Source organism: Dipodomys ordii, unplaced genomic scaffold (genome assembly GCF_000151885.1).
Source record: "Dipodomys ordii isolate 6190 unplaced genomic scaffold, Dord_2.0 Scaffold77, whole genome shotgun sequence".
Lineage (NCBI taxonomy): Eukaryota > Metazoa > Chordata > Mammalia > Rodentia > Heteromyidae > Dipodomys > Dipodomys ordii.
The window spans coordinates 249,550-276,029 of NW_012267293.1; the positions used below are offsets into that span (position 1 = coordinate 249,550).

General features: G+C 48.3%; 1 protein-coding gene across 1 annotated transcript in view; it reads left to right on the forward strand.

Annotated features, from left to right (window-relative positions):
- The window catches only part of Wdr27 (WD repeat domain 27), a 102,913-nt gene that overhangs the window by 503 nt on the left and 75,930 nt on the right, over positions 1–26,480 (forward strand). Inside the window, 13 exon segments of the mRNA XM_013024505.1 lie at positions 6,608–6,658; positions 6,847–7,018; positions 10,561–10,702; positions 13,309–13,515; positions 16,583–16,716; positions 17,835–17,886; positions 19,598–19,668; positions 20,552–20,672; positions 21,863–21,980; positions 23,138–23,241; positions 23,704–23,771; positions 23,866–23,987; positions 24,434–24,516. Coding sequence (XP_012879959.1) covers positions 6,854–7,018; positions 10,561–10,702; positions 13,309–13,515; positions 16,583–16,716; positions 17,835–17,886; positions 19,598–19,668; positions 20,552–20,672; positions 21,863–21,980; positions 23,138–23,241; positions 23,704–23,771; positions 23,866–23,987; positions 24,434–24,516 — 1,387 coding nt within the window. The 5' untranslated portion in view covers positions 6,608–6,658; positions 6,847–6,853.

Sequence of the window (26,480 nt, forward strand, 5' to 3'; positions counted from 1 at the left end):
CTCGCGCGCCGGCGCACACGTGCGGACCAGCGCCCCGCAGGCTGCCGCGCTGGGCCGCGTCGGTCAGTGGTGCTCCTCCTCCCGTCGCGGCTGGAGCTCCGGCGGGGCCCTGCGGGACTTCCTGGCTGCGCACGGGCCTCTTTTCCAGACGGAGCGGCTTGCTCCGGCCAGCCGGGTCCTGGGCGAGGCCTCCTCCGGCCGCGGGCTGCCCGGGCTGGCCCTCCGCGGGTGCTCTTCCGCCTGGGCCGCGCCTCCCGTCTGGCGTTCTGCCGGCTGCTGCGCGGACGGGCCGGCCCTCGTCCGCAGGCCTGGCCCCGTGCCGCTGAGAAGCCGTTTCTCCTCTTTCCCGGCTCAGGAGCTGCGTCGGTCACGTCTGGTCTCCCCCTGCTTGGTGCTCTGGTTTCATACTCCAACGTCGCAGGGCTTCTTCAAACTCAGCCTTTCCTGTCATCTTTGTGTTGAAACTGACTGCTGGGCTGGAATCAGGGCTCCTGTTTAGGAACACATCATCTGCTCTCTCTCTGCTTAGATGTGCATTTCCTTTCTTGTTCTTTTTCTTTTTTTGCCAGTCCTGGACTTGAACTCATGGCCTGGGCACTGTCCTGAGCTTCTTTTGCTTAAGGCTAGTGCTCTACCACTTGAGCCCATAGCACCTTATGGCGTTTTCTGTGTATGTGGTACTGAGGAATCGAACCCAGGCTTCATGCATGCTAGGCGAGCAGTCTACCACTGAGCCACCTTCCCATCCCAATATGCATTTTCTTTACACCTCATTCGTTTAAAAAACAACTTTTTAGTTTTAAGGAAGTAGGCTTGTGCTTAGAGACAGCTTGGTTACCGATGATAAAGTTTGGACCTGATCAGTGCTGTATGTTTACAAAGAACCAAGACAGAGTCCATGAGAAGATTCAATGATAGGAAAGACCATCGGTGTATCCACCCCAGACCCAGCTGCTTGGAGGCCTACGCAGAAGTTATTTAAAAACAATGCCTCTGTAATGTTCTCACATGGTAAACAGCTCCCATTATACTAAATTAGAAGTTATATACAACCGTTAGTCTTTTCATGTATTTTTATTCATTCATTATTACTATTTTGGTGGAACTGTGGTCTGACTTCAACTTTAGTAGGCTTTCTTTTTACCCCATCTTTTTGCTTTGTTTTTATTTATTTTTTTGTCGGTCATGGGGCCTGAACTCTGGGCCTGGGCGCTGTCCCTCAGCTCTTCAGCTCAAGGATAGCACCATACCACACAGCGCTACTTCCGGCTTTTTCTGCTTATGTGGTGCTGAGGAATCGAACCCAGGGCCTCGTGCATGCAAGGCGTGCAGTCTACCAAGAGCCACCTTCCCAACCCTGTTATTTTTCAATTATGATCTCAGGCTTTTTGTCCAGGGGTAGCCTCAGACTACCTAGGTAACCCTTTAACATTGGTGGGATTACTGATGTGAGCCACCATGACCAGACCTTTCCATGTATTTAGAAAGTATCAGTTTATCTATACTCAGTTATGGAATTTAGCATGATTACTCCATGTATAAGTTCAGTATGTAAGATGGGGTTAAGGTAGTTGGCACTGCCATTCCCTTGTGAAAGATACTTTCGAATTGCTACCTGAAAGTTATTTATCTTTTTCTGCTTTGCTCTATGCTCTTCTCAAACTTCTACTCCTGCATTGTTGAAGAAGAATGGGTAGATGATGAGTATATAAGTTACCAAGTGTGCAAGTTTTATTTTTATAGATAACAAATTTGTGTGTGTGTGTGTGTGCACACGCACGTGTGCTGGTCCTGGGGATTGAATTTAGGGCCTGCCCCCCCTGAGCTTTGCTGCTCAAGGCTAGCACTCTTGTTACTTGAACCACAATTCCACTTCCTGATTTTTTTTTTGATGGTTCATTGGAGATAAGAGTCTCACAGCCTTTTCTGCCTGGGCTGGCTTCGAACCACAGTCCTCAGATCTCAGTCTCCTGGGTAGCTAGGATTACAGGCCACCAGCGCCTGGCCATAACAATTTAAGTGAAAAATATCCACCTATTTTTGAATGTAGACATACATATGCCCAAACACATATGCATCCCATAGCCTTGGAAGTGCAGGAATACACATACATACTGTACCCACATGACATACTGCATCCCCGCAGGCCTCCTGTGCAGCCACCACACACCCACACGCACACATGGCCACAAGGGGCAGGCAGTACACACAGACCATCCCATCTGCAGTACAGAGCTAGTTACCCAACAGACCTGAAGTCGGGAGCTTTCCCTCCCAGCACTGCTGACCTGGTGCAGAAGTCACAGGGAGGAGGAGGCAGGCTGAGGACATGTGGTCTTTTGGAAGCACCGAGGGAGCTCCTCGGCTCATGGCAGTCGGATTGCTGCTACCCACAGAGGAGTAGGGAGGACCATGGTAGTCTCGGGAACTGTGGATCCAGTCTTTGTAATTTATTATTGTAGAAAAAACACTAAAAAAGTTAAAATTGAATTCTGAATGGAGATACATATCTTTCATAGACTAAAAGATGTCCATGGAGGTATTTTAAATTTTATACCTGCCATTAAATATCTCAAATCTCTGACTTCACACCATTACTAGTACAGGGACCTGACTTGGCCTTTTGACCCAAGATTCTTTTTTAAAAAATAATTTAAAGTATTTTTTATTGTAAGGATACTGTACAGAGGGGATAGAGTTACATGAGTAAGGTAATGAGTACCCTTCCTGTCAAGGATTGTTACCCCCTCCTCTTGTTTTTCCCCTAATTTCTCTTCCCCACCTCCCCAGCTACTCCCTCCCCCAGCTACTTCCCCTGAAGTTGTAAAGTTTTTTGTTCCCTTCCCCTCCCTAAATTAGAAAAAATGTATGTACAAGATGCAGGGCACCGGAATCAAATACAGTGAAAACAGGTGTTATAATGTGGAGGAAGAACATACAAAAGAAACAAAAAAAATCACACAGTACATTAAAAACAACAGCAACAAAGAAGAAACCTCTTGTGTCCATATCTTGGGGTTCATTTCACTTTGTATAAGGTCTTATGGTCATATGTACATAGCTTTTGACCTTTTCTGCTTGTCTGGTAAGATTATCCTAGACATATACTGCTTATTGCAAATAAGGGAAACCATGGGGACTATGTTTCTTTGGGTCTGGTTTACTTCACTTAATATAATTTTTTCCAAGTCTTTCCATTTCCTAACAAATGTGGTGGTGTCATAGAATTCCATTGTATATATATACCACATCTTGATCCACACACCTCCTGAGGGGCATGTGGATTGGTCCTATATCTTAGCTATGGTGAATAACAATGCTGCGATAAACATAGCTGTGCTGCTAGCTTTAGACTGACCTTGTTTGTGATCGTTTGGGTAAATGCCCAAAAGTGGGATTGCTGGGTCATAGGGGAGGTCTATGTGGAGTCTTCAGGAACCTCCATACTACTTTCCAGAGTGGTTGAACAAGTTTACACTCCCGCCAACAATGCAGTAGGGTTTCCTTTTGGCCACATCTCCAGCATTGAATGACCAGTGGTCTTTCAGGGCCCTGGTGCCTTTGGTCTTTCTCCTTTTTCTTATGACACAGATGAGGGTGAAGTATTTCATATCACTGCTTTTAACAGCCCTTGATTGTTTAGAAGAAAGTCCCATCCGCAAATTCTTACCTTGGGTACCTTTTAGTGTCTGCCTCTTTTTGAGCCCTTCTTCCATGGAGGGGCCTCACCTGTCCACTGTGGGAGCTGGTAGCAGCTCTCCCTCAGCGGCCACAGGTGCTGTAGATGGTTCTCTTCGTCTTTCACATGCCTGGCCTCAGTGAGCTATTGCGAATATTTCTCCTTGGAGAAACACTGCTTGGAAGGTAATATAAGAAACCTGTTTCATAGCTTCCTGTGGTATTGTTGAATTGTTTTGTTTTGTATTTTTTTGTGTGCCAATCCTAGGGCTTGGACTCAGGACCTAGGTACTGTCCATGAGCTTCTTTGCTCAAGGCTGGTGCTCTACCACTTGAGGCATAGCTCCAATTTGGCTTTTTCTGAGTAGTTTATTGGAGATAACAGTCTCACGGACTTTCTTGCCCAGGCTGGCTTCAAACCAGGATCCTCAGATCTCAGCTACTGAGTAGCAGGAATTACAAGTGTGAGCCACTAGCACCCTGCTCTTGGGTGCTGTAATTCAAGAATTTTAGTAACAAAGATGTGATGTGATATTGCTTGCTTTACATTCAGTAAGCAATGAACAAGTTAAAGTTGTTGGCACTGCCATTTCCTTGTGAAAGATATGTTATAGTTGCTATTTAATTTTTTTTATTTTCCTCTTTGCTATATTCTCTTCTAGGACTCCTGCATTATTGAGAGAGAATGGGTATGTGATGGGTACTTAAGTTATGAAGTGTGCAAGTTTTATTTTCATAACAGCTTAAATGAAAACAAAACTTTATGTTATTCTGTCTGAATCTGCAAGATTTGAATCTTGTGACTTGGAGTGTCAGCACTGACTTAATTGGTCTCATCACCCTCTGGGATGGCCAGGTTCTGGGAGGCATGGGCCATTCTGTGTGTACGGGAGTGTGGTCTCACATGCTTCTATTGTAATAGGTAGTTACTGGTGGGGGGATGACTATCTCTACAGTGCTCAGAGCCAGTGAAGGTCCTCAGGTCAGTGCTGAGGGACAGTGGAGGACCCCAGGTCAGTGCTGAGGGACAGTGGAGGACCCCAGGTCAGCACTGAGGGACAGTGGAGGACCCCAGGTCAGTGCTGAGAGACAGTGGACCCCAGGTCAGTGCTGAGGGATAGTGGACCCCAGGTCAGCACTGAGGGACAGTGGACCCCAGGTCAGCACTGAGGGACAGTGGACCCCAGGTCAGTGCTGAGGGACAGTGGAGGACCCCAGGTCAGCATTGAGGGATAGTGGAGGACCCCAGGTCAGTGCTGAGAGACAGTGGACCCCAGGTCAGTGCTGAGAGACAGTGGACCCCAGGTCAGTGCTGAGAGACAGTGGACCCCAGGTACCCCAGGTCAGTGCTGAGAGACAGTGGACCCCAGGTCAGTGCTGAGGAGACAGTGGACCCCAGGTCAGTGCTGAGAGACAGTGGACCCCAGGTCAGTGCTGAGAGACAGTGGACCCCAGGTCAGTGCTGAGAGACAGTGGAGCACCCCAGGTCAGTGCTGAGGGATAGTGGACCCCAGGTCAGCATGGAGGGACAGTGGAGGACCCCAGGTCAATGCTGAGGGACAGTGGACCCCAGGTCAGTGCTGGGGGACAGTGGAGGAACCCAGGTCAGCACTGAGGGACAGTGGACCCCAGGTCAGTGCTGAGGAATAGTGGACCCCAGGTCAGCACAGAGGGACAGTGGAGGACCCCAGGTTAGCGCTGAGGGACAGTGAAGGACCCCAGGTCAGTGCTGAGGGACAGTGGAGGACCCCAGGTTAGCGCTGAGAGACAGTGGACCCCAGGTCAGTGCTGAGGAATAGTGGACCCCAGGTCAGTGGAGGACCCCAGGTTAGCGCTGAGGGACAGTGAAGGACCCCAGGTCAGTGCTGAGGGACAGTGGAGGACCCCAGGTTAGCGCTGAGGGACAGTGGAGGACCCCAGGTCAGCACTGAGGGATAGTGGACCCCAGGTCAGTGCTGAGGGACAGTAGAGGAACCCAGGTCAGCGCTGAGGGACAGTGCACTTAGGTGGAAGCATCGTATCCACATGTGCTCCATGTCTGTGGGACAGTAGGCCCAGGCGGTATGGCCCTGCAGTTAGTGGTAGGGAGGAGCTGAGGAGGGGATCTGGAGGGTGAGCCTGGCTGAGGGCCAGTGGAGATGGGAGTCTCAGTCCACTGTGGTGACCGAGGACGGCTAGGATAGCATAGTGTCCCGGCCGTGTAGTGGGGCTTTAGCCCATCCCCCTGGCATGTGAAGGGTCATTTGGGAGCTGGCAGACTGATGTGTGAGTTTTCATATTGCTTTCTAAATAGTTTTCTATTCAAGAAATTCGGTAGTTCATGGTCTCACGCCTGGCATGCATGCAGGATTTGCCTCCCTTCTTCACTCCACCCCTGTCTGTGGTCAGATGGTCCCTTTGACTGGCACTGGCCTCAAAGGGAAGCCACAGCTTGAGCCCGATCTTTTTGAATCGATGGCCTCTGTTGTACATGGTGGCCACTGTGGTGACGAGGGCCGGCCGGGCCCTTGTGCTGGGGACCCCCAAAGGCTGGAGTCTCTCGCCTCACCATCAGCAGGTCCCTTGTTGTTGTATCTGCTTCCGAAATGGGCTTGGGTTGAGAGGTGCCTGCATCTGAGGTCATCTTGTTTTTGGGGCACTACGTGTGACATGAGAACAAGTTCTGAACATTGTTTTGTTGATTTATGCCTTGCGAGGTACAGCCAGTCAGTCACTGGTGATAGAACCCATTGTGTATTGTGAAGTACTTCAAGAGGCTAGCTCTAGAGTATCTGGATTTCGGTTGCAGTCCACCCAGCTAATTTTTTGTTTCAATTAGAAGGCAACCTTGGCAATGGTAGTTGGTTCCATAACCAACATTTTGACTGCACTTGGCTTAGGGGCCCCATTCAGTCCGTGCCTCTGAGAGTTAGCTGTTCTCACGTCACAGTCCAGGATGCCCGCCCAGCAGGTCCAGCAAGGCCCACAGAGCGGGAAGCTGGTGAGGGGTGTGGAAGGCCTGCGTGTGGGTTTTTGCATGTTCACTCTCTTCTCCATTTTCTGGGGGCGGGGAGGGTGAGGGCCAGTTGTGATGTGGTGCTATGAATAAATAATACTGCTAGTAGTTATGAATAAACAGTATTTTATACTGTCACACCTGAAGACTGTGCATGTTCTTTGCATTTTCAGGCTGAAGATGGAACCCCCCTATCATGAGAGTGATGTAGTTGTGGAGAGATACCTGGCAGCGTTGGAGGAGTCTGTGCCCCATGTCCAGCTTGCCTGCAGCACACAGTACTGTGCCTTCCCTTGGCATGGGAGCCAGCTCTGTGTGTGGGACCCCAGGGGTCCCCCGTACCAGGTACCTCGTGAGTGAAGGTCTTTCCTGTGAAGTGCAGGGCCTTTTCCTGCAGCTCTGTGTCTTATTCTGACTGGCAGCATTACTTTACTCCCTGTGGACTAGCTACGAACCATGGCAGAAAAAAAGTGTTGATAAAACTGCTGTCTTAAGTTCTTAGCTTATGAGATGTCTTAGAGTCACCTTATTAACAATTTCTCAGTAAGAACATGATCATAAAAAGTTTTATATCAACTCAAGCAAGACCCCTTGATCTTTCTTACTTTGCAGTGAGGTAAATAAACTTTGCTTAGAAAACATGCATGTGTGTGCAGCCAAGGCCCAGGCCCTGCCTCCTCTCCGCTCCAGAGGCAATGCCGTTCTGACTGATGCCTGTGTCTCTGTGTGCTCATGTTGGAACTTTGTGTGTTCTGTGTGAGCTTCTGTGCACCATGAGGTGGAGGAATCCTGTGGGATGTTCATTTTGTTTGCTAGATCTTCTGGCAGTGTGAATTGCTGAGCGGCCAGGGAGACATGCACCCCGGCGGGCACCCTGGCAGGTTGCCTCTGCAGATGGTGTATGATGGTCTCACCAACGCTTTAGTGTCAGTCTGGTGACAGGGTAGTCTCCAGTTAGCGTTAGGAAGAACAGATTGTTGTTTTCTTTTTCTTTTTTTTGTCCGTTGTGGGGCTTGAACTCCTTGGGGCCTGGGCGCTGTCCCTCAGCTGTTCAGTCAAGGTGAGCGCTCTACCACTTGAGCCACAGTGCCACTTCCAGTTTTCTAGTGGTTTATTGGAGATAAGACTCTCACGGACTTTCCTGCCCGGGCTGGCTTTGAACTGCAATCTGCAGATCTCAGTCTCCTAGGATGACAGGCATGAGCCACCGGCACCTGGCTCTGATTGTTGTTTTCTGAAGTGACTTCTCTATCTTTCGTAATGTTCTTTGCTTTAAGATCAACAGTGACTGCTTTTTATTCTCATTAATGCTATGTCTTTGTCTCTTTCCTGTAGCATTTATATCTTTGTTCCTATACATTTAGCTTTTGCATGTGTGATAAACATCCTCATCGAAGATACAATAAGCAGGGCCTGGGTGTGGTGGCTCATGCTACTTGGGAAACAGAGGTAGGAGAATGGTGGTTTGAGACAAGGCTAGAAAAAACTAATATGGGACCTTATCTGAAAAACAAGCTAACAAAAGCGTTAAGAACATTACAAGTGGTAGAACACTGGCCTGGCAAGCATGAGGTCCTGAGTTCAATCTCCAGGGCCACGTGCACACATGCACACACTCACACATGCACAAACACAAATTGAATTAAGCAACAAGAAAATGTCACAGTAGGTATATAAACTAGATTTTGATGTTTTTGTGTAAATGCATTTTTCTGTCTAGAGAAACTACCTTTCTGTCTGAAGAACATTGTTTAATGTATATTTAGAGCAGACATGTTGATGCATTATTTAAGCTTTTATCTCCTAATGCTGTAATTTTGCCCTGCTTTTGAAAGATACTTTGACTTGGTAGAGGACCCTCAGTTGGTGGTTTTCTTCAATATTTTAATGTGATATTCCACTGTTTGTGTGGTATTATTATTCTTATGAATTGAATGTGTCATTTTCCATGACACCTTTTAAGATTTTTCTTTTTATCGTTGGTTTTGAGAAGTTAGATCATGAGGTGTTTTAGTGTATTTTCTTATTTCTTGTTTTTTTTTTTTAGCTTTTATAGCTTTATAGTCATCAAATTCAGCCATTCTTTTCAAACATTCCCTTCTCTCCACCTCTGTGGACCCCACGTATGTGTATATTTCAGTGCTTGAAGATTCCCACAGTTTACTGATACTTTTTCATTTTTGTTTATGTGACTTAACCTCCATATATTTTAGTTAATAGAGTTCCTGTGGCTGTGTCTCCTTCACTGGTTTTCCTTCTGCTGTGTCTAACAATGCTCTTAATACACTCAGTTTGGCCTCACCTGGTTTTTGTTTGAATCCTTCTTGTTGTGAGACTGTATTTTATGTCTCCAACTTCTGTTTTAGTGATTGTGTCCAATTCTTCCCCACTGGTGGCTCAGGTGTAGGTTGGGCTCACATCCCTCTGGATGACTATGATGATTTTTTTTTTTTGGTTGTGTTTTCTTTCTCTTAGTTTGTGATCACATGGTCTTGTTTCCCTAGGTATCTGGGTATTTTTGGTTGAATGTTGGACATTACAGATGAACAATGTAGAGCTAGTTTGAGACTGGAGACTTGTTTTCTTTATGTAGCCTTGGTTTGCTAAGGTGATGCCAGCAAGCCCTGTTGCCTGCTCTGGTTAGGGATGATGTTGGCTCCATTCTCAGGAGGATTCTGTTCCCGCTCGGCTTTGCGTCTTGGGTTTGGTTCTTTTCAGGTTTCTAGTTATTGAAGTGTGACTTACCCTCTTGGTGGCTTGTATTTCTAGAAGGCAGTTATTAAAATCTACTCAAGTGGTTTTGCAAGCATGACCTCCTCAACATTAGAGCACTCGGCTCTCTTTCAGACATATAGTGTATAAGGCGGCGGAAATCCTTGTCCTCCTCTCTGTTTCTGCTTTTACCCTTGTGACCATGCTGCCTTCTTTGTCCTCAGCCCTGTCAGGTGTCAGCTTCTCAGCAGCACTTCCTGGACTGTGAGGAGGCTGCCCAAGTCAAAGATGTCTTCATGGGATTGCCTCCTCCGATGTCTTCTCTGTGCTCTTCACCTTTCTAATGCCTTCAAGAGGACTTGTTTGTTTATTCTAATAGAAGTTTCCAGTTGTCTTTCTTGTCAGAAGGGTTGGTATAGATGAAGACTCCTACTGTCACCAGAGGAGAGTTCCTTGTCCTCTTGTTTGAGTGATGACCTTCGTATCAAACTGCCTCTTGTAACTAGGACCTGAGGCCTGTGCCTTTCTCCTCTGGCATTCCCCTTGATCTTCTTCTTCTACTGTCCCTTTAACCTGTCACGGGGGAGCTCTTCTCCTTCTCTGCTGAAAGGTCAGCAGTTTGTCTTCCTGAGCAATGCCACCTGTGTCTGCTGAGCTCTCCCTGTCCCCTCCGTGCTGGCATCAGGGCTGTCCCAAACTTGCCCCTGAGTTCCTTTCCTTTGACCACAGCTTTCAGGTCCCTGCGTCCCTCTCCCAGAAATGGTCTCTGCTTCACTTCCTCTGTGCAGGCCACATGTTTTGAGAGTGTCCGTGCCAGTTCTTGGCTCTGCCTCCTTCCAGGGTTGCTGGACCCACTGTGGCTTCCAGGGATCCCCGCTCTCCCCGCTGGTTGCTGTTCTGTGTGTAATGAGGAAGCACTATAGGTTTTTAAATGAGTGGACAGTGGAAAAGGAAACATACAGGCTGTACCCCACAGCCCTGTGGGGTGTGCAGTGTCACCATGCTGGCTAACTTGAGAGCACATTTTAGTAACAGAAGCAGGGATTGTAATGAATGGATTAAAAATATGCAGTGAATGTATGAAAGTTCGGTGTCTTTAATTTCTTACTTTTTTTGCTCTAATTTTAGATGTTATGTGTACCCTGTGACTTTTTTCTTGTTTTTTTTTTTAATAGCATTTATTCCTACAAGGACACCATTATCCCATCACTGCCATAACTTTCGGAAATAAACCGGACCCACCTTTAATCTGTTCTGCATCACAGGATTATGTTATAATGTGGAACCTGGATGAATGCAGAAAGAAGATTCTTCAAGGTAAATGAAAATGAAAAATAGAGTTTCAAAAAATATCTTACAGGTGTGACTCCTGCCTGCAGTACATCTGGTCACAGGCAGGCTCTGAACTGCTTTTACCCCAGCTGAGAAGGCCAGCATCTGGGTGGATGCTGCCAGCAGACCCTCCAGCCTCTGCTGGCTCACAGTGTGCTGATCTATGGGCTCTGTGCTTTCTTATCTGACACAAGGTTTTACAATATCTGAAGCTATGCAGGCAGCTCTGGCTGGTTGTTTTTCAGGCTGGAGACACAGTGGTAATGGAGCAGGACTCAATGTTGGGATTATGACCCGGGCAATAGTGCCAACCACACCATGCACACAGATGACAGTGCACCTGCGCTGCACACACAGATGATAGTGCACCTGTGCTGCACACCGGTTGCAGTGCACCTACGCTGCAGATACGGGCAGGTGGAGGGCCATGAATTATGGGAGAGCAGCTATGTAATGGCCTTTGGAGTTGAGCAGGAGGTGACTGGAGCTGAAGGAGGTTTGGCTAGGGACTGGTGTTAGAAGCCGAAGCTTTGGATGTGAGGGCTCAGCTGTTGGACAAGTGAGAATGTGGGCAGTCCATGAGACAAGCTCTGCTAGGTGCAGATGAGCTGGGTGGGGACTGTGCTGTAGAACTGGGGATTGTAGGTCCCCTGGCCATGCCAGGTGGCCCCGCCGTCCCTCTGTGTGCGGCCAGGCTAACATCCACAGCAGGTGTGTGCACACGGACAGCAGGTTCACTCACACCCATTTGAGCAAGCTCTGTAGCTTGGCACAGGGCTCCCAGAGATCCAGTATGTACCTGGCAGATGGTCGTGTCAGATGTGATGTGTTGGAGCTGCCCAGGTGAGAAAGCATTTGTGCTCACTTGCCCGGGGTCCATCAGTGTGGGCTGGGGACTGGATGGGGCTGTGTTTGGTTTATTTGGTCCCTGACTGTTCTGGGGTGGAAGGTTGAATTGCTTCTGGGCCTGATAGGTGCGTATGCTTGGACTGAGAGAGTGAGAAGCCACTGGCGCCCCTACAGCCCTGCCATGGGTCCACCCAGTTCAGCCCTTCAGGCCTGCTGACCCCTCTCCTGGTCGCCTTTTTCTGGCTCCTCAGTGTGGGTGTGCAAGCCCTGCCTCTCATGTCTCAGAGCCCTTCCCCAGGGTGTGGACCCAGAGTCCTGGGGCTGTGGCTCACTCCCTGCCCTTGCTGGGGGTCCTCCCAATGCAGCTTCCTGATAACTCCCTTCTTGACTTTACCCTGATGTCTAAGGCTGTTGCCAGCTTTCAGTGCAGGCTGCCTCCCCCGCCAGCCCTCCTCCCCAGCCTTCCCATCTCAGCTCTCCATGCTGTCTTAGCCGTGAGGTTAGAGCCAGGGGCTGTCCCCCCCCCCACTTCCTGTGTTCCATCCATTGCTGAGTTGTGTCTCGCCTTCACACATAGCCATTCTGTGGCATCTCTCCCTCTCCCCACAGTGCTGCCCAGGCTCAAGCCGCAAGTCTCTGATCTGGATTACTGCACAGACCGCTTGCTATCTCCTTGGTCCTGTTCTCCCCATACTGGCATTTGTTCTCAATTCAGAAGCCAGAGGGCCCGTTAAACATCAGTCCACCGTGTCATGCCTCTGCTGAAAGCCCCCCACCCCACCCCACCCCCACATCCCACCTCAGGATCACACATGCAGGCTCCAGCTTCAGCCAGGCTGGACGGGGGGTGCAGGGAGGGGGGTGCAGCCGCTCCCTGATGGGCTCCTAATCACTGTCAGCATCATACCCTTCAGGTCTTAGCCCAGATATCTCCTTTGCCATGACCCCTCTGCCCTTCACTTCTTGGTGTCCTCCTACAATGCCCCTACCCAGTGTACTCAGCTCCTTTAAGTGGCTTGTTTACCACGGCTGGTGGAACCTTTCCCTTGCCTCCTCCATATCCATTTTCACAGAGGCAGAAGCCGGTGTACTTGGTGGTCATGTCCTCATCTGCTGCCCCATCCTCAGCTCCTAGAAAGGGGCTAGCGATTATTGAGTGAGGGAGGGGCCTGGCCTCTCTCGCCAGCAGTACCCCTGTGGCACACAGTCTGCAGACAGTGCCACACTAGTACTCCACGAGACACACAAGTTGGTGTCCACGGGTTCTTGTGTTGCACAGTGGCAGCTTCCGTCTGGCCTGGGCCAGGTGGCAGGCTGTGCTTTCCGAGTCTTCTGGTCCGGCTCTGCCCCACATGCTTGTCTTCCTCACTTTAGGCTGGCTGGCCTGCCCTTGTGGTTTTGTTTTTACGGCGTCCTCTGCCACTCTACACTGGCCAAAGTCAGTGTCACAGCTGATCTTTAATAGGGTGGACATGGTGGAAGAACTCGGGATTCTGTGCTCAGTTTGTACTCATGGTGACTGTGTCCTGCTTGCTGGCTGGGCCGCCTCCCATGGGCATGTCCTGCGCTTCTGATGCTTCAGAAGAATGTTCTAGAGGCTGTCAAAGAATGGTGCCCTATTCCAGCACATTGCCACTCTTTGGACAGTTGTAGAGCAGAGAATTGTGTCCTGGCCCATTTCTCCTCCTGTAAGTCACGTGGGCATGGTGGATGGACTGACACTAACTTTAAACTTGCCCTAGGGCTGACTCCTCAAGGGGCTGTTGTTGGCACCCTTCTGGGAAGAGTACTGTGTGTGAGGTTTGGCCCTGGTGACCGCTCTGTTGCAGTGTGTGCTGGAAAGAAAGTCTTCATGCTGGACGTGGAGGTAAGATTACCATGTGTGAGAGCCATGGAGCCATGCTGGTGGGGCAGCTGGTGCTGAGCTCCACCTGCCTTTGTTTCTGCTTGTGTTCTAAGTGACAGTTTTAATTTGGTATATTTTTATGAAGATCCTGGGGAAACAACAAATGAAAACATTCGGTTATTGGAAAGCCACGGAACTCAGAACTGTTTATAGAAATCATAAGAATGTTACATGAAGCCTGGGTCAAAGATGTCTTTAGCAAATGTGTGTAGTAGAACTCTTATTTCTCAAGCTGTCTACTTTTGGGCCCTTCAGAGCTATGCTCAGCCTGTCTCCTTGTGGGTTCTGCCTTCCACCAGGAGTCAGCCTTCTCACTGATTTCGTAGCTAGAACAGTCAATGTAAAAATGAAGTGGTTTTAGGTTGTGGACTTCCAACATAGTGGTTGTTGGGACCGGGTGCTTGAGCCATGTCACAGGCGGGGAGGGGATGGCAAGTCTCTGAAGCTCTTTGAGAGTTCCCTGGAAATGATCCCTAGCTGCCACCCCCGTCATCTCCCAGCCTCCCATTTGTTAAGTGAGTGCAGTTATCAAGGAGGCTTTCCTACTGCAGCTTGTTGAACACATTAAAAAATTATGTTCGAACAGATGAAATAGTAAGTGATTATCATGTGTATTAGGCATTTGGGGATTCAAATAGAATATATTTCTGTTTTCAGACAACTTTTAAACTAACTGAAAATGAGGTTCCCACTGAGAAAAGCTTGTGACAAAAGCTTGTGGTACACACAAAAGATTGTGATACGCACATCCATTCGACCATCTGTTTACTGACCTGCCCATCATTCATTCACCCATCTATCTACTCATCCACCCATCCATCCACCTGCATATCCATTCCTCCCTCCTTCTGCTATCCACCTTTCCATCCATCCATCCATTCATCCATCTATCTATCCATTCACCTATCAATCCATATACCCATCTACCTATCATCCCTCTATCTCTCCACACACCTACATATACATCTACCCATACAGCTATCCATCCACTGTCCACCCACCCATAGATCCATCCATCCACCTACCCATTTACCAACCATCTGTCTACCCAGTCATCCCTCCCTCCATCTGTCCATTCATCTACCCATCTACCCACCCATATATCTATCTACCTATCCACCCATCGATTCACCCATCCATCTACATCTATCTACCCACCCGTCTACACCCACCCATCCATCCATCCACCCATCTACCCATCTACCCACTATCTATCTATCTACCCGCCCTCCATTCACCATCCATCTCTCCCTTCCTTTATCCACTCATTCATCTACCAACCATCCACCCATACTTCCCTCCCTCCATCCACCATCCATCTGTCCCTTCCTCCATCAATGCACCTATACATTCATTCATCATTCACTCATCCATCCATTTACCCACCCAGATATCCACCTACCCACCCATCCATCTGTCCATTCACCCATTCATCCGCTATCTATCCACCCACCCATCTACCATCTATCTCTCCCTCCCTCTATCTACTCATTCATCCACCAACCATCCACCCATCCTTCCTCCCTCTATCTACCATCCCTTTTCTTCTTCACTCCATAGATTTCTCCCTCCCTTCCTCTATCTACCATCCATCTGTCAACCCATCATTCACATATCCACCCATCTATCCACCCACTCACCCATCCATCCCTCTACCCATCCATCCACTATCAGTTCCACCCTCCATCCACCATTTGTCTGTCTCTCCCTCCCTTCATCCATTCATTGATCTACCAACCATCCATCCATCCACCCAACCATCCCTCCCTCCATCTACCATCCATCCATCTGTCCCATCTGTCCATCTATCTCTCACCCATCCTTCCATCTACCCATCTATCTGCCATCCATCTCCGTCTTCCTCCCTCCATCCCCTAATTCATCCACCAACCATCTATCCACCATCCCTCCCTCCATCTACCATCCATCCATCCATCTCTCCTTCCATCTACCATCCCCCCATTCCTCCCTCCATCTACCATCCATCCCTCCATCTACCATCCTTCCATCCATCCACCCATCCATTTGTCCATCCATCTACCACCCACCCATCTATCTATCCATGCATCTACCCACTCACCCACCCGTCCATCCACCCACCATCCACCTCTCTCCTCCTTCCATCCCCCATCCATCCACCAAACATCCATCCACCCACCCATCCATTCATCCTTCCACCTACCCATTCATTCATCATCCACTCATCCATCCATCCATCCATCTATCCATCTACCCACCCATCTATCCACCTACCCATCCATCAGTCCATCCACCCATTCATCCATCTGGCCCAGCTTCCCCAGTGTGTTGTCAGTGTGCTTCCTATCTGGGTTAAGTTGTATGAGATCAAGGTGAGGCCTCCCATAACTGCCAGAGTCCCCAGCCATGAAAAGTGGGGGTGTCTCTGGCTGTCAGGAGCTCTGGTGCTCTCACTGACATTTCTCAGACAACATCATGGAATATGAGCTTATGACACTGGCTTCTAGGACACTATTTTGGGCTAGGGGAAGTTTAGAATTTGAGGAGAGGATCACTCACTCAGCTCAATCAGAGTGCTGCTAGATATGCTATCTTACTGTGCTCTAGTAACTCCCTAGAGAGAGTAGCTGCTGAGGGAGATGAGAGATGTAGGATAGATGCTTTTTGAAAGGTAGAGGGTAGAAGAGGGACAGAAAAGCCTGAGAGATAAGGAGATAAAGAAAAATACAGAGAGAGACAGGCAGACAGGGAGCCTGAGACAGAGACAGGTGGATACTGAAGAAAAACAAAAACTGAGACTCAGAGACAGAGAGACAGTGATAGAGAAACCGATGGGAGAGACATTGGAGAAGAAAAGGCTGAGCACTGCTTCTCAGGACTGGGTTCTGGATGGTAGAGAACAGGTTTCTGGGAAGATGGGAAACATGGATGTGTCAGGGTTACATTTAGGTAAGATCAGCTTTGGCTAGTTTTCATCTTTTCTAGTTGTCTGAGCATTTCTCAACGCACAGCACGGTCATCAGAAGTTAATTTCTAAGAGGGGGCAGGTAAAGTGAAATCTGTCTTAACAGGAACTCTTTCTGATGCACTTACGACTTTCTGGTGGTGGCCAATCCCCCAGTGTCCCAGAGTCACTTGTAAACCCTTGCAGACGCGGTCTGTGCGGGTGGTACTGCAGGGCCACGGTGGCCCAGTGACAGCAGTGGCGTTCTGTCCCTGGCAAGCAGAAGTGCTCATCTCAGTGTCTGAAGACAGGAGCTTTAAGGTAGGCTGGATATCAAGCAGCTCTAGTTATGAGCACATTTGTAATGTTGTGGTTGGTCACTGTTATATATGCAGTTTTATTTCTACCACACAATGCAGGAAGGCTATCTTCACCCATTTCTGTGTGTAAGTGGCATCTTGATGTTCTGACTGGGCTTGGCGTTCAATGTCCACAGCACAGTTCTTGGGCATCTGGGATTGCTACACAGGCTTAAGGATACAGGGCCCTCCTCCAATCCAGGACCTTGAAGCGAGGCATCAGTCTAGTTACTCTGTTGTCCCCTAGTAACCAAGAGCAGAAGAGCCAGTGTCCATGAGAGGAGGGCTCCACAATACCTGCGCTTTTGCAGAGATACAGTAAAATGCTAGCTCACTTTCAGTGAGCCCCTGGTGAGCTTGCTGCCACATTACCATTTTGCTGATGAAGGGAGGACGTTATACATTGTCCTGAAAGAAAAGTTGAAGGTAGTGACTATATATGAGCAGACTGAGGGCCTGAGACTGTAGAAATACCTGTCCCATGAAAACTGGTTATACACAACAGCTGTTGCTTTTCCTGAGTCTGGATCAGATGCTGAGAACTGAGTCTGGGCTGCACTGCTTGCCAGTGTTGTTGGACAAGCTCCGTTATGTTTACGTGTTTGTATGTTTCATGGACACAATGGTTCCTTTTGCATGACTGGTGGCTGTTTTGTAAGTCTGTGCCGACCGTATAGGACATGGTGTGTACACGGTAAGCACGTGTGCACACCCCAGCCGGATGCAGCTCTGGTTGAGCTCTCTCCACAGCAGGCGCAGGGCCTGCAGCAGACACCATCACCTTTCACTTCGCCCTCCTTGGGGTGTTGATAAACCCATGCAGGACTTGTTCCACCCTTCTGGTGTGTGGCTTCAGTTTGCTCAAATCGGAAGGTGGTCACTCTGAAAGGGTTGTGATTTCTTTTTCTTCATGATTCTGACATCCTGTATCATGTTTCCAAAGTTTTATTTATGATCATCTTTATTATGTTTGATAATTGTTCACCTAGATTAACGTTTCATTGGAAAGAATATAGTTCACACTTTGGCAATAATGGCAACACGTTTACCTCTTCTAAAGCAATGTCTGTCTATCCGAAGGTCTGGGACCATTGTATGGGATCATTAATATACAGTTCATCCATTTTAACAGGTAAATTAAAAATTGGCTACATTTTCACTAAATAGGCTATGTAACCAGATTCTCATATAGTCTGTTATCTCTCAGAGATCCAGTGGTCCAAATCTGTCAGTCTTACTTTTAAATAACCATGTGATGATGTATTTCACTTTAGTGTCTTTGAAGTTTTTAGTTTAAAATCAGCATTAGTTAGAAGTCTGAGCCTCTGTTTCAGGAAACTGGACAAAGCATGTTTGCTCTTAGGTAAGATACTGGCTGCAGGCAGCCATCAGCCCCCTGTTCCTGTGTGGACCCAAGGCCTGGAGATGAAAGCATTTATAGGCCCTGAGTCCCTCACGGTCCAGTGTGTGGGGACTTAGGGGATGGGTTAGACCTCATGAGCTATGTGCTTTCTTCAGACTATCTTTCTGGTGATAAGTGAAATGAACGCCAGGTTACAAAGATGTATGCCTGATGCATTAGAAGTCTCCATGTGGCTGTCCCAGGAGCCTGGGACATGGTGTATATAGTCTGGGCAGGGGTCACCTGCAGGTTCAATGTCCCCTAGAACTCATCCCCTAGCATCACCTCCTATGTTGGATGTGTTCTTCACATGTGCCATGTTTTCATGGGAAGACGAATAAATATAAGCATGACATGGTTCTTTTCTTTTCATGCAAGTGCCATTTAAAGATCATACAGATGCCATGATGACCTGGTGGAATTACTTTTCTCCAATTTACCCATGATCTAGCGATCTCCCTGGGGTCAGTTTACCTAAGACCCAGTGATCTTCCTGGGGTCAGTTTAAGTAAGATCTAGCGATATCCCTGGGGTCAGTTTACCTAAGGTCCAGTGATCTCCCTGGGGTCAGTTTACCTAAGGTCCAGTGATCTCCCTGGGATCAGTTTACCTAAACTCCAGCGATCTCCCTGGGGTCAGTTTACTAAGGTCCAGTGATCTCCCTGGGGTCAGTTTACTAAGGTCCAGTGATTTCCCTGGGGTCAACTTACCTATGATCTAGCCATTTCCCTGAGGTCAGATTACCCAAGATCCATTGATCTCCCTGAGGTCGGATTACTCAAAATCCAGTGATTTCCTTGAGATCAGTTTACCCAAGATCCAGTGATCTCCCTGGGGCCAGTTTACCCATGGGCAACTCAGAATTGTTCACCACTCTTAGGGTAAAGCACATTTCCTGAAGTTAATTATGCAAAATTATTTGGCTGTGATGAAAACAATGATAAACTTGATCTTCGATATCATTAGTAGCTTAGTTACAGGGTACAGTGTTAATCTTCATTTATCTAATTCTCCTAAATTCTTGACAGTTTAGACTCTTTTAACTGAATGGCATTTCATGCAGTCCTTTTTCAAATAAAACAAGACATCTACTTATTTGCTGTTGTCATCATAAGCCATGATTTCCTTCTCCCCCTAGGTAGTTCTCCCTGCGCGGAGCTCCTCCGGGAGCCAGCAGTCACCAGGGGACCTGCTCTGGCTCACGGGCTTTCTGTGAGCTGGTGAGGTTTGACTTACTAGGTCTGCCTGTGGCCAGTGGAGTAAAAGCCACCCATTCTTTATTCTTGGGACAATTTCCCTTTCTTCCTGCTCACTCACAGAGTTTTCAAAATTTGTCTTCACATACACTTTTACATACTGGTGGGAAACACTGAGCTTATCATCAGAAAGCCCAGTGGTAGGAGTGTCCAGGAGTGTGACTGTCCTCTGCTCACCTCTACAGCGTACCCCCTCCTAAGTCTTCTCATCCATGGGGAAAGCAGGCAGCTTGTCACCGGGTGTGCTGATGGCCAGGTGAGAACATGACATGGGAGGCCTCCATTTTCTGGTTCCTTGGAGCAAGGCTGAAGAAGCTTGGTCACCCTGTGCACCCTGTCACCCTGGCAGGGACGCGGTGGTTGGGCCCCCAGGGTGCAGAGCACCTGGTGGTGTGCATGTTCTAGAAGCACCATGTGGACTCCAGAACGTTTCAAAGTTGAGAACCACCTGTTTAGCCATCAGCATCTGCTTTATATGTTTTTGAAGACTGGAAGTATTTTATCTGTACTTTTTTTTCTGGTACTTTAAACTCAGGACTTGTCACGGTCCCTGAGCTTTTTTGCTCAAGGCTAGCACTCTACTGCTTGAGCTACAGCTCCACTTCTCTACTTCTGTTATTTTGCTGGTTATACATAAGTCTCACAGGCTTTCCTGCTGGGTCTGACTTAGGCCTCGGCCTCATGAGGCATGAACCATCACCAGTGCCTCACCTGTTTCTGTTTTTAATGTGAATAATTAAAAAGTATGAACAATATTTTTATCACAAAGCATGGATAAAACTTGGTATAAATATGACAAAGGTACAGTAAGGACCTAAGATAATTTATATGCATTTTGACAAGGGTGGTGACTACTGTCCTGTGTCTTACCTCTGGAAAGAAGTCAGAGATGTTTATGGCTGAGCCTGTGCCAAGGGCTGTGGGACATGTATAGGGGACCTCATTCCAGGTGTGTCTTGAGGAGCTTGTGTGATAGGGGTGTGGCTGTCCTTGGATCTGCTGGCCCTTCCGAGCAGGGGCCCTGAGGCAGTGGGGGTGTCCCAGCCCAGTGTTCTCTCGGGAATTTTACTGCTTGTAGTAAGTATGTAAGTATCATGTACTGAAGGAGATTCACATCTTCATGTGCTTTGTTTTTGTAGCTTCAGATCTTCAGTTTGATTGAAGGATATCATTATCGCCGTGTGGCATGTGTACACTTAAAGAAGAAAAGTAAGACCTTCTCCACCAGAAGGGGAAAGCCTGGACCACACAGACTGCCAGGTGAGCTGCTGTGTCTCATGGGACTTCCAGCTGAAATGTAGCACTCACAATCAGATCCTCACAGCCTCTGTTAGGTTGGCTGGGGAGGAAGTACAACACGAGATTCCTTGATTAGAAAAGGTCCAGGGTCCTGACTTGACACCACGTGTCCTGTGTGTGCTGATAACCAGTGTGCAGACTAGACCAGAGTCCTGACCTCAGACACCACGAGTCCTGTGTGTGCTGTGAACCAGGGTGCAGGCTAGACCAGAGTCCTGACTTGATGCCATGAGTCCTGTGTGTGCTGATAACCAGAGTGCAGGCTAGACCAGAGTCCTGACCTCAGACACCATGAGTCCTGTGTGTGCTGATAACCAGAGTACAGGCTAGACCAGCGGGGCCTGACCTCAGACACCACGAGTCCTGTGTGTGCTGTGAACCAGGGTGCAGGCTAGACCAGGGTCCTGACACCACGAGTCCTGTGTGTGCTGTGAACCAGGGTGCAGGCTAGCCCATCGGGCTCCTGACCTCACACACCACGAGTCCTGTGTGTGCTGTGAACCAGGGTGCAGGCTAGCCCATCGGGCTCCTGACCTCAGGTGGCAGGAGGTCCGTGGTGTGCTGCCATGGGGAGGGATGGAGAGGGGAACCTAGGACAACACCTGGGTGGGGGCCTGCAGCTTTCGAGGGCCTGGGTCCCCTGAGGCTGGGCGTGTCCCACCTGGAGGAGGGAGCCTCCCCTCCAAGTCTTGACACTTGTTCTCCAGGGGGATTGACTCTGTCTCTGGCTCATGTGTTAATGTTCATGTTACTTTGCTCCCTACACATTTGTCTTATTCTTCATGTATTCTTTTCATTTTAGCTTTGAATAAGTTTTGTAGTAGCTTAGACATTACTGACCTATGCTATATTCTTACTTTTCCCTAAGGCCTTAAGCCTTGGTTTTCAATATTTCTCTCATAAATATGCATTTCTACTTTAGGAACTATGGAGATAATGACTTCACATTGAAAGTCTTTTCCCCCACTCGCTTTCTTGGCTCAATCTGTTAAAATTCTATCCTCCATGAACTTCAGAATCTACAGTGTAACTTTTTACATTTACCATATTTTCAAGGTGTTTTGTTTTTGACTTGTGGGTTAGACTTGCTGTAGCGTCCCCTGAACCAGTTCTCTGCTTTAATCTTGAACAATGACCTCTCTGATCCCTAGGAGGGGGTTGGCAGCTGCGTGGAAAGGAGGCGGGCACAGAAGAGGCTGAAGCAGCACTGCCGGTCCTCACTCTTGCTCACTGTGCACTTCCGCATGCTCTGGCAGCAGAGCCTGGCACGTACGTATGATGGAAACCTGCATCTTAGGGTGGCAAAAATACCAGCTTCTCTGGTCCCTGACTTTACTGACTATAAGTGATTACTTAGATTCATGTATTTAAAGCCTGAGATTTGGTAAATTCGGATGATTTTAGTTGTGTCACCAGGAATTTGATTATTTTAATTTTGCCCACCCAAATCTAGACAGATGTTTGCCTTTGTAGTAGGACTTTGATTTAGAAAGAAAGTAGGCAATCGTAACTTACTCTAAACTCCCTCTTTTCCCCATGTGTACCATGTATTTTAAATGAAACCTAAATGAGTTGTCCTTATTTCTGTGGAACCCTGAGGAACCCAAGGGGGTCTTGTCTGTGGTTAGAGTGTTCAGTTCTGTTCATGATTCCCCCAAGACAGCTCTGGCAGCGGTAGAGATGTGCTTTGAGAGGAAATGAAAGCCCCAGGGCAGTTTGCTCCAGGCTGTCGTGGCCCTGGAGGCCACATTCCTCCAGCTGCTGCAGGAAGGCACTAGCCGTGCTGCGGGCTGCCCACCGGACGTGCAGTGATCCCTCTGGCGCCCAGTGCTGGGCCTCGCCATCCCATCTAAGACTTCAGCCCGGGTGTTGCAGAGATGGGGCGCAGCCGAGGGAGGTGGGGCAGATGGGAGCACTGGAGCATCAGGTCTCAGCTGGGAGCATCTGTAAGCCTGGTAGGCTTGCATGAGTTCTGTTGATTGTCTGTCGATGACCCACAGACCTGTGCTGCATACTGGTGTGCTGTACCTCAGGACCCAGGAGGCTACTGTCTGTGCTGGTTACCTCCTTTACCAGGTGGCTGCAGAACCTTTAGAGGAGGGCGCTGTGGTGGCCTTGAGCTGCATGACAGGCCCCTGGCTTGGGCAGTGAGCCCAACTTCTGTAACCTTGGAAGAAAACACGGGGGCCAGAGCCAGGCGGGGTTGGGCCCGTGGCTTCTGTGAGACTCTGTCTCCAGGTGGCAGGCATTGGGTGCCGGAAAGCCAGCCCAGGTCTCCCAGCTCGCTGCCTGGTTGGAATGGTGTTGGCCTGGGTTATCCACAGTGAGGCGTACGCATGGGCGCTGGGGGGGCTGGTGGGCAGTGAGGACCTGTGCATTCACCCCGGGGAAGAGAGGAGGAGTTGATGCCTCCTCTTTGTTTTCAGATTCATCTCTGGCAGCGCTGAGTGTGTGTGGATCGGAAGCCCGGTTGGCTTATTTGTGTTTAACTTGGCAAACTTGGAATTAGAGGCTGACTTACGCTTCAAGGGTAAATATATTCACCAAGTATCATCTCCTGTACCGAGGGTTTTCTTAAAAAGTAAGCTGGGCTAATAAAGGTTTAAGGATAGAAAATATCACCATTTGAATTTGTGGGTAAGTTTAATCAGTAGCTAGCTATTTACTCAGGACATCAGGAGCTGTTGTGTTGGTGAATTCAAAGGCCACAGCTTCAAGGCTGCTCTGCCCTGTTTCTCTGGATATGGGTTCTGGCTGCGGAGGTTCCGGCCTACCACCCGCTGCCCACTGCTCCTTCATGCAGTGCTCTGCAGATGTTTGGTGTCCTACCCTGCTGGCTGTGTGACAGGAAGACCCGTCTCCTTCCTCGTCACATCCCCTGCTGCTCCCTCCGTGCTGATGTGTGCTAGGCACTCATAACAGGGCCACACTAGCACGTTTTTCTCCCCTGTATTCGCTCTTCAAACTTTGTTTATCTTTGTTCAAAATTAAGATTTTCGGGGCCTGAGCATCCGGGTTGCGGGGTCCTGTGCGGTGGTGAGCGACGGAGTCGGTGACAAGGTCAGCCATGGTGGAGTGGGCAGGGCCCATCTCGGGGGACTTGAAGCCGACACTCATCCACAGCTTGCTAAGGGTGTTGTGACTGTCCCCACAGGCATTTTGTGTACTCACGTCCATGTTTGGGAGTCAGGCTGCGGTGTTGGAAATCAGCCTGTCCATGCTGCTGCGCTCCCAGCAGTGTCTCTGGGAGGGGCCATTGCTGTCCGTGCTGCCCAGGTCAGTCAGAAGTGTGAGCTTGTGTGTGTGTGTGTGTGTGTGTGTGAGATAGAGAGAGAGAGAGAGAGAGAGAGAGAGCCAGCAGTGTTCTGAGTCCCTTTTCACATGAAGAAATAAAGGTTGAATCCAGGATCCAGGAAATGCAACTATGCTGATCCTCTGTGGAAGAAATGATGGTTTTTACATTACTTTCGTCTCACTTACAACACATGGATTGTAGTTTAATACAAAATGCTGCTTTATTTCAGAATAAAACATGAATCACAAGCAGTACTTTCCTTAAAACATATTAATACTTTTCTTATATGGATAAATGCTTTTTATTTCCAAATATTATATACCCATATTTGCGTGAATTTGCATTTACAGATGCCCTAAAAATGCACATCTCATTGAAACAATTCTATCATTGTTTACTGTCATCCCATGGTCTGTTTTTCCTTTAGCTCCTGTGTCCTACCCACTTCTCCACTACATTTTGGAATTTCTAAGGAAAAAAGTCTCAAGCCTGCTAATCAAAAACGACCTGGTCAGTATCAGCCCTCCTGGAACACAGGTGCACACAGGTACCTCTATCAGCTCTGTCCCTGCCAGCAGATGCCTCTGTCCCTCCATAATGTTTATTGCATCTGGTCTGTGGTAGGGATATGCAAGGTGCTGATAAGACAGACATGCTTGGGGCTGGGAAGATGGCTCAGTGGTAGAGTGCTTGCCTTGCATGCCTGAGGCCCTGGGTTTGATTCCTCAGCACCACGTAAAGCAAAATGAAAAAAGCCGCAAGTGGCACTGTGGCTCAAGTGGTAGAGCGCTAACCTTGAGCTGAAGAGCCGAGTGACAGCGCCCAGGCCCAGAGTTCAGGCCCCACGACCGGACCCCCCCCCCAAAAAAAAAAAAGACATGCTTGCTTAGGGTACTTTTTTCCTAATGACTCTGCAGCTGTTTACAGGGTAGACTTTCAATATTACACACTGAAAAGCATGTTTTGAGTAGTCTGTTGTACACATCCACAAACAGTCCACATAATACTTCTTTTTTTTTTTTCCAGAGAAATACCCCTTGTTTTAAGGTGGTGGATTATATCATGTCCCAGTTACTTTGCTTGGTGAACCATTAATACTTATTTTTACTTTAATGAACCATCTTAATCAGTCTTATTAAGCTTAGCCTGACCCAGTTAAAAAGAAAAAGGTTCTCAGCTCATTGTTATATTCTGCTTATAGACATCACACCTGAGTATCCCTCTCTGTCAATAAAGGTATCCTTGTTACTTGCTAGGCAGCCCTCCCCCTGCCCCCCACTCCTCAGTCCTGGGCTGGCCAGTTGGAGCTCTGTTCTGTGGAGCAGGAAGTTGCACCTCTTGATCTGTATCTCTTCTGGGGAGGGCAGAGTCTCACTGGTGCCAGGCTGGGGTACTGTGAAAAGTCAGAGATGTGACTTTATTCTGCTCATGAACTCACGGAACCTGTAGGAACATGACAGAGTGGTCAGCCTTGAACAGCACCAGAAATACAACTGTGATCCTTTGTGAAAAAAAGAAATAGTTTTAGAGTCACACAACATTATTCACTTGTCCATTTTCTAAAGTTGTTTTATTGTAGAGAATGTTCATCTGAAACACCAAGAGTTAATTCACAAAAATAAGTCTTGATGGAAAGATTGATTGATGTTTGTAAATGTTTGTGGTAAATTAAACAAGTGGCAGTGCTGTGGGAAACACACACAGTAAAAGATGGATGGGAAGTTGCTGTTTCCATTAGAATGCCCTCATTAGGCTATTAGTAGCTTATCATTCTTACTCTGCACATGAAACAACTGTGAACAGTGAGGCTTGTTCATAGAGAGGCTATGAAATTAACATTGATGTTCATGGAGAAAATATGTGTGGTGTCCCTGTTCACGGACAGACTGTGTGTGGTGGATATCTGTTCAGAGAGAGACTGTGTGGTCCCCATTGCTCTTGACAGAGACACTGAGTGTGGCAGATGTCCCTGTTCACAGAGTGTCCTCAGTCTCCTGTTCATGGAGACACCGTGTGTGGTAGATGCCCCTTTTGTTGACAGAGTGACTGTCCTCAGTCTCTTATGCATGGAGACACTGCGTGTGGTGGACGTCCATGTTCACAGAGTGACTGTTCTGTCTCGTGTGTTCATGGAGACACCATGTGTGGTGGACGTCTCTGTTCACAGAGTGACCATCCTCAGTCACGTGTTCATGGAGACACCATGTGTGGTGGACGTCTCTGTTCACAGAGTGACCATCCTCAGTCTTGTGTTCATGGGGACACCGTGTGTGGTGGACGTCCCTGTTCACAGAGTGACTGTTCTCAGTCTCGTGTTCATGGAGACACCGTGTGTAGTGGACGTCCATGTTCACAAAGTGACCGTCCTCAGTCTTGTGTTCATGGAGACACCGTGTGTGGTGGACGTCTATGTTCACAGAGTGACTGTTCTGTCTTGTGTGTTCATGGAGACACCATGTGTGGTGGATGTCTCT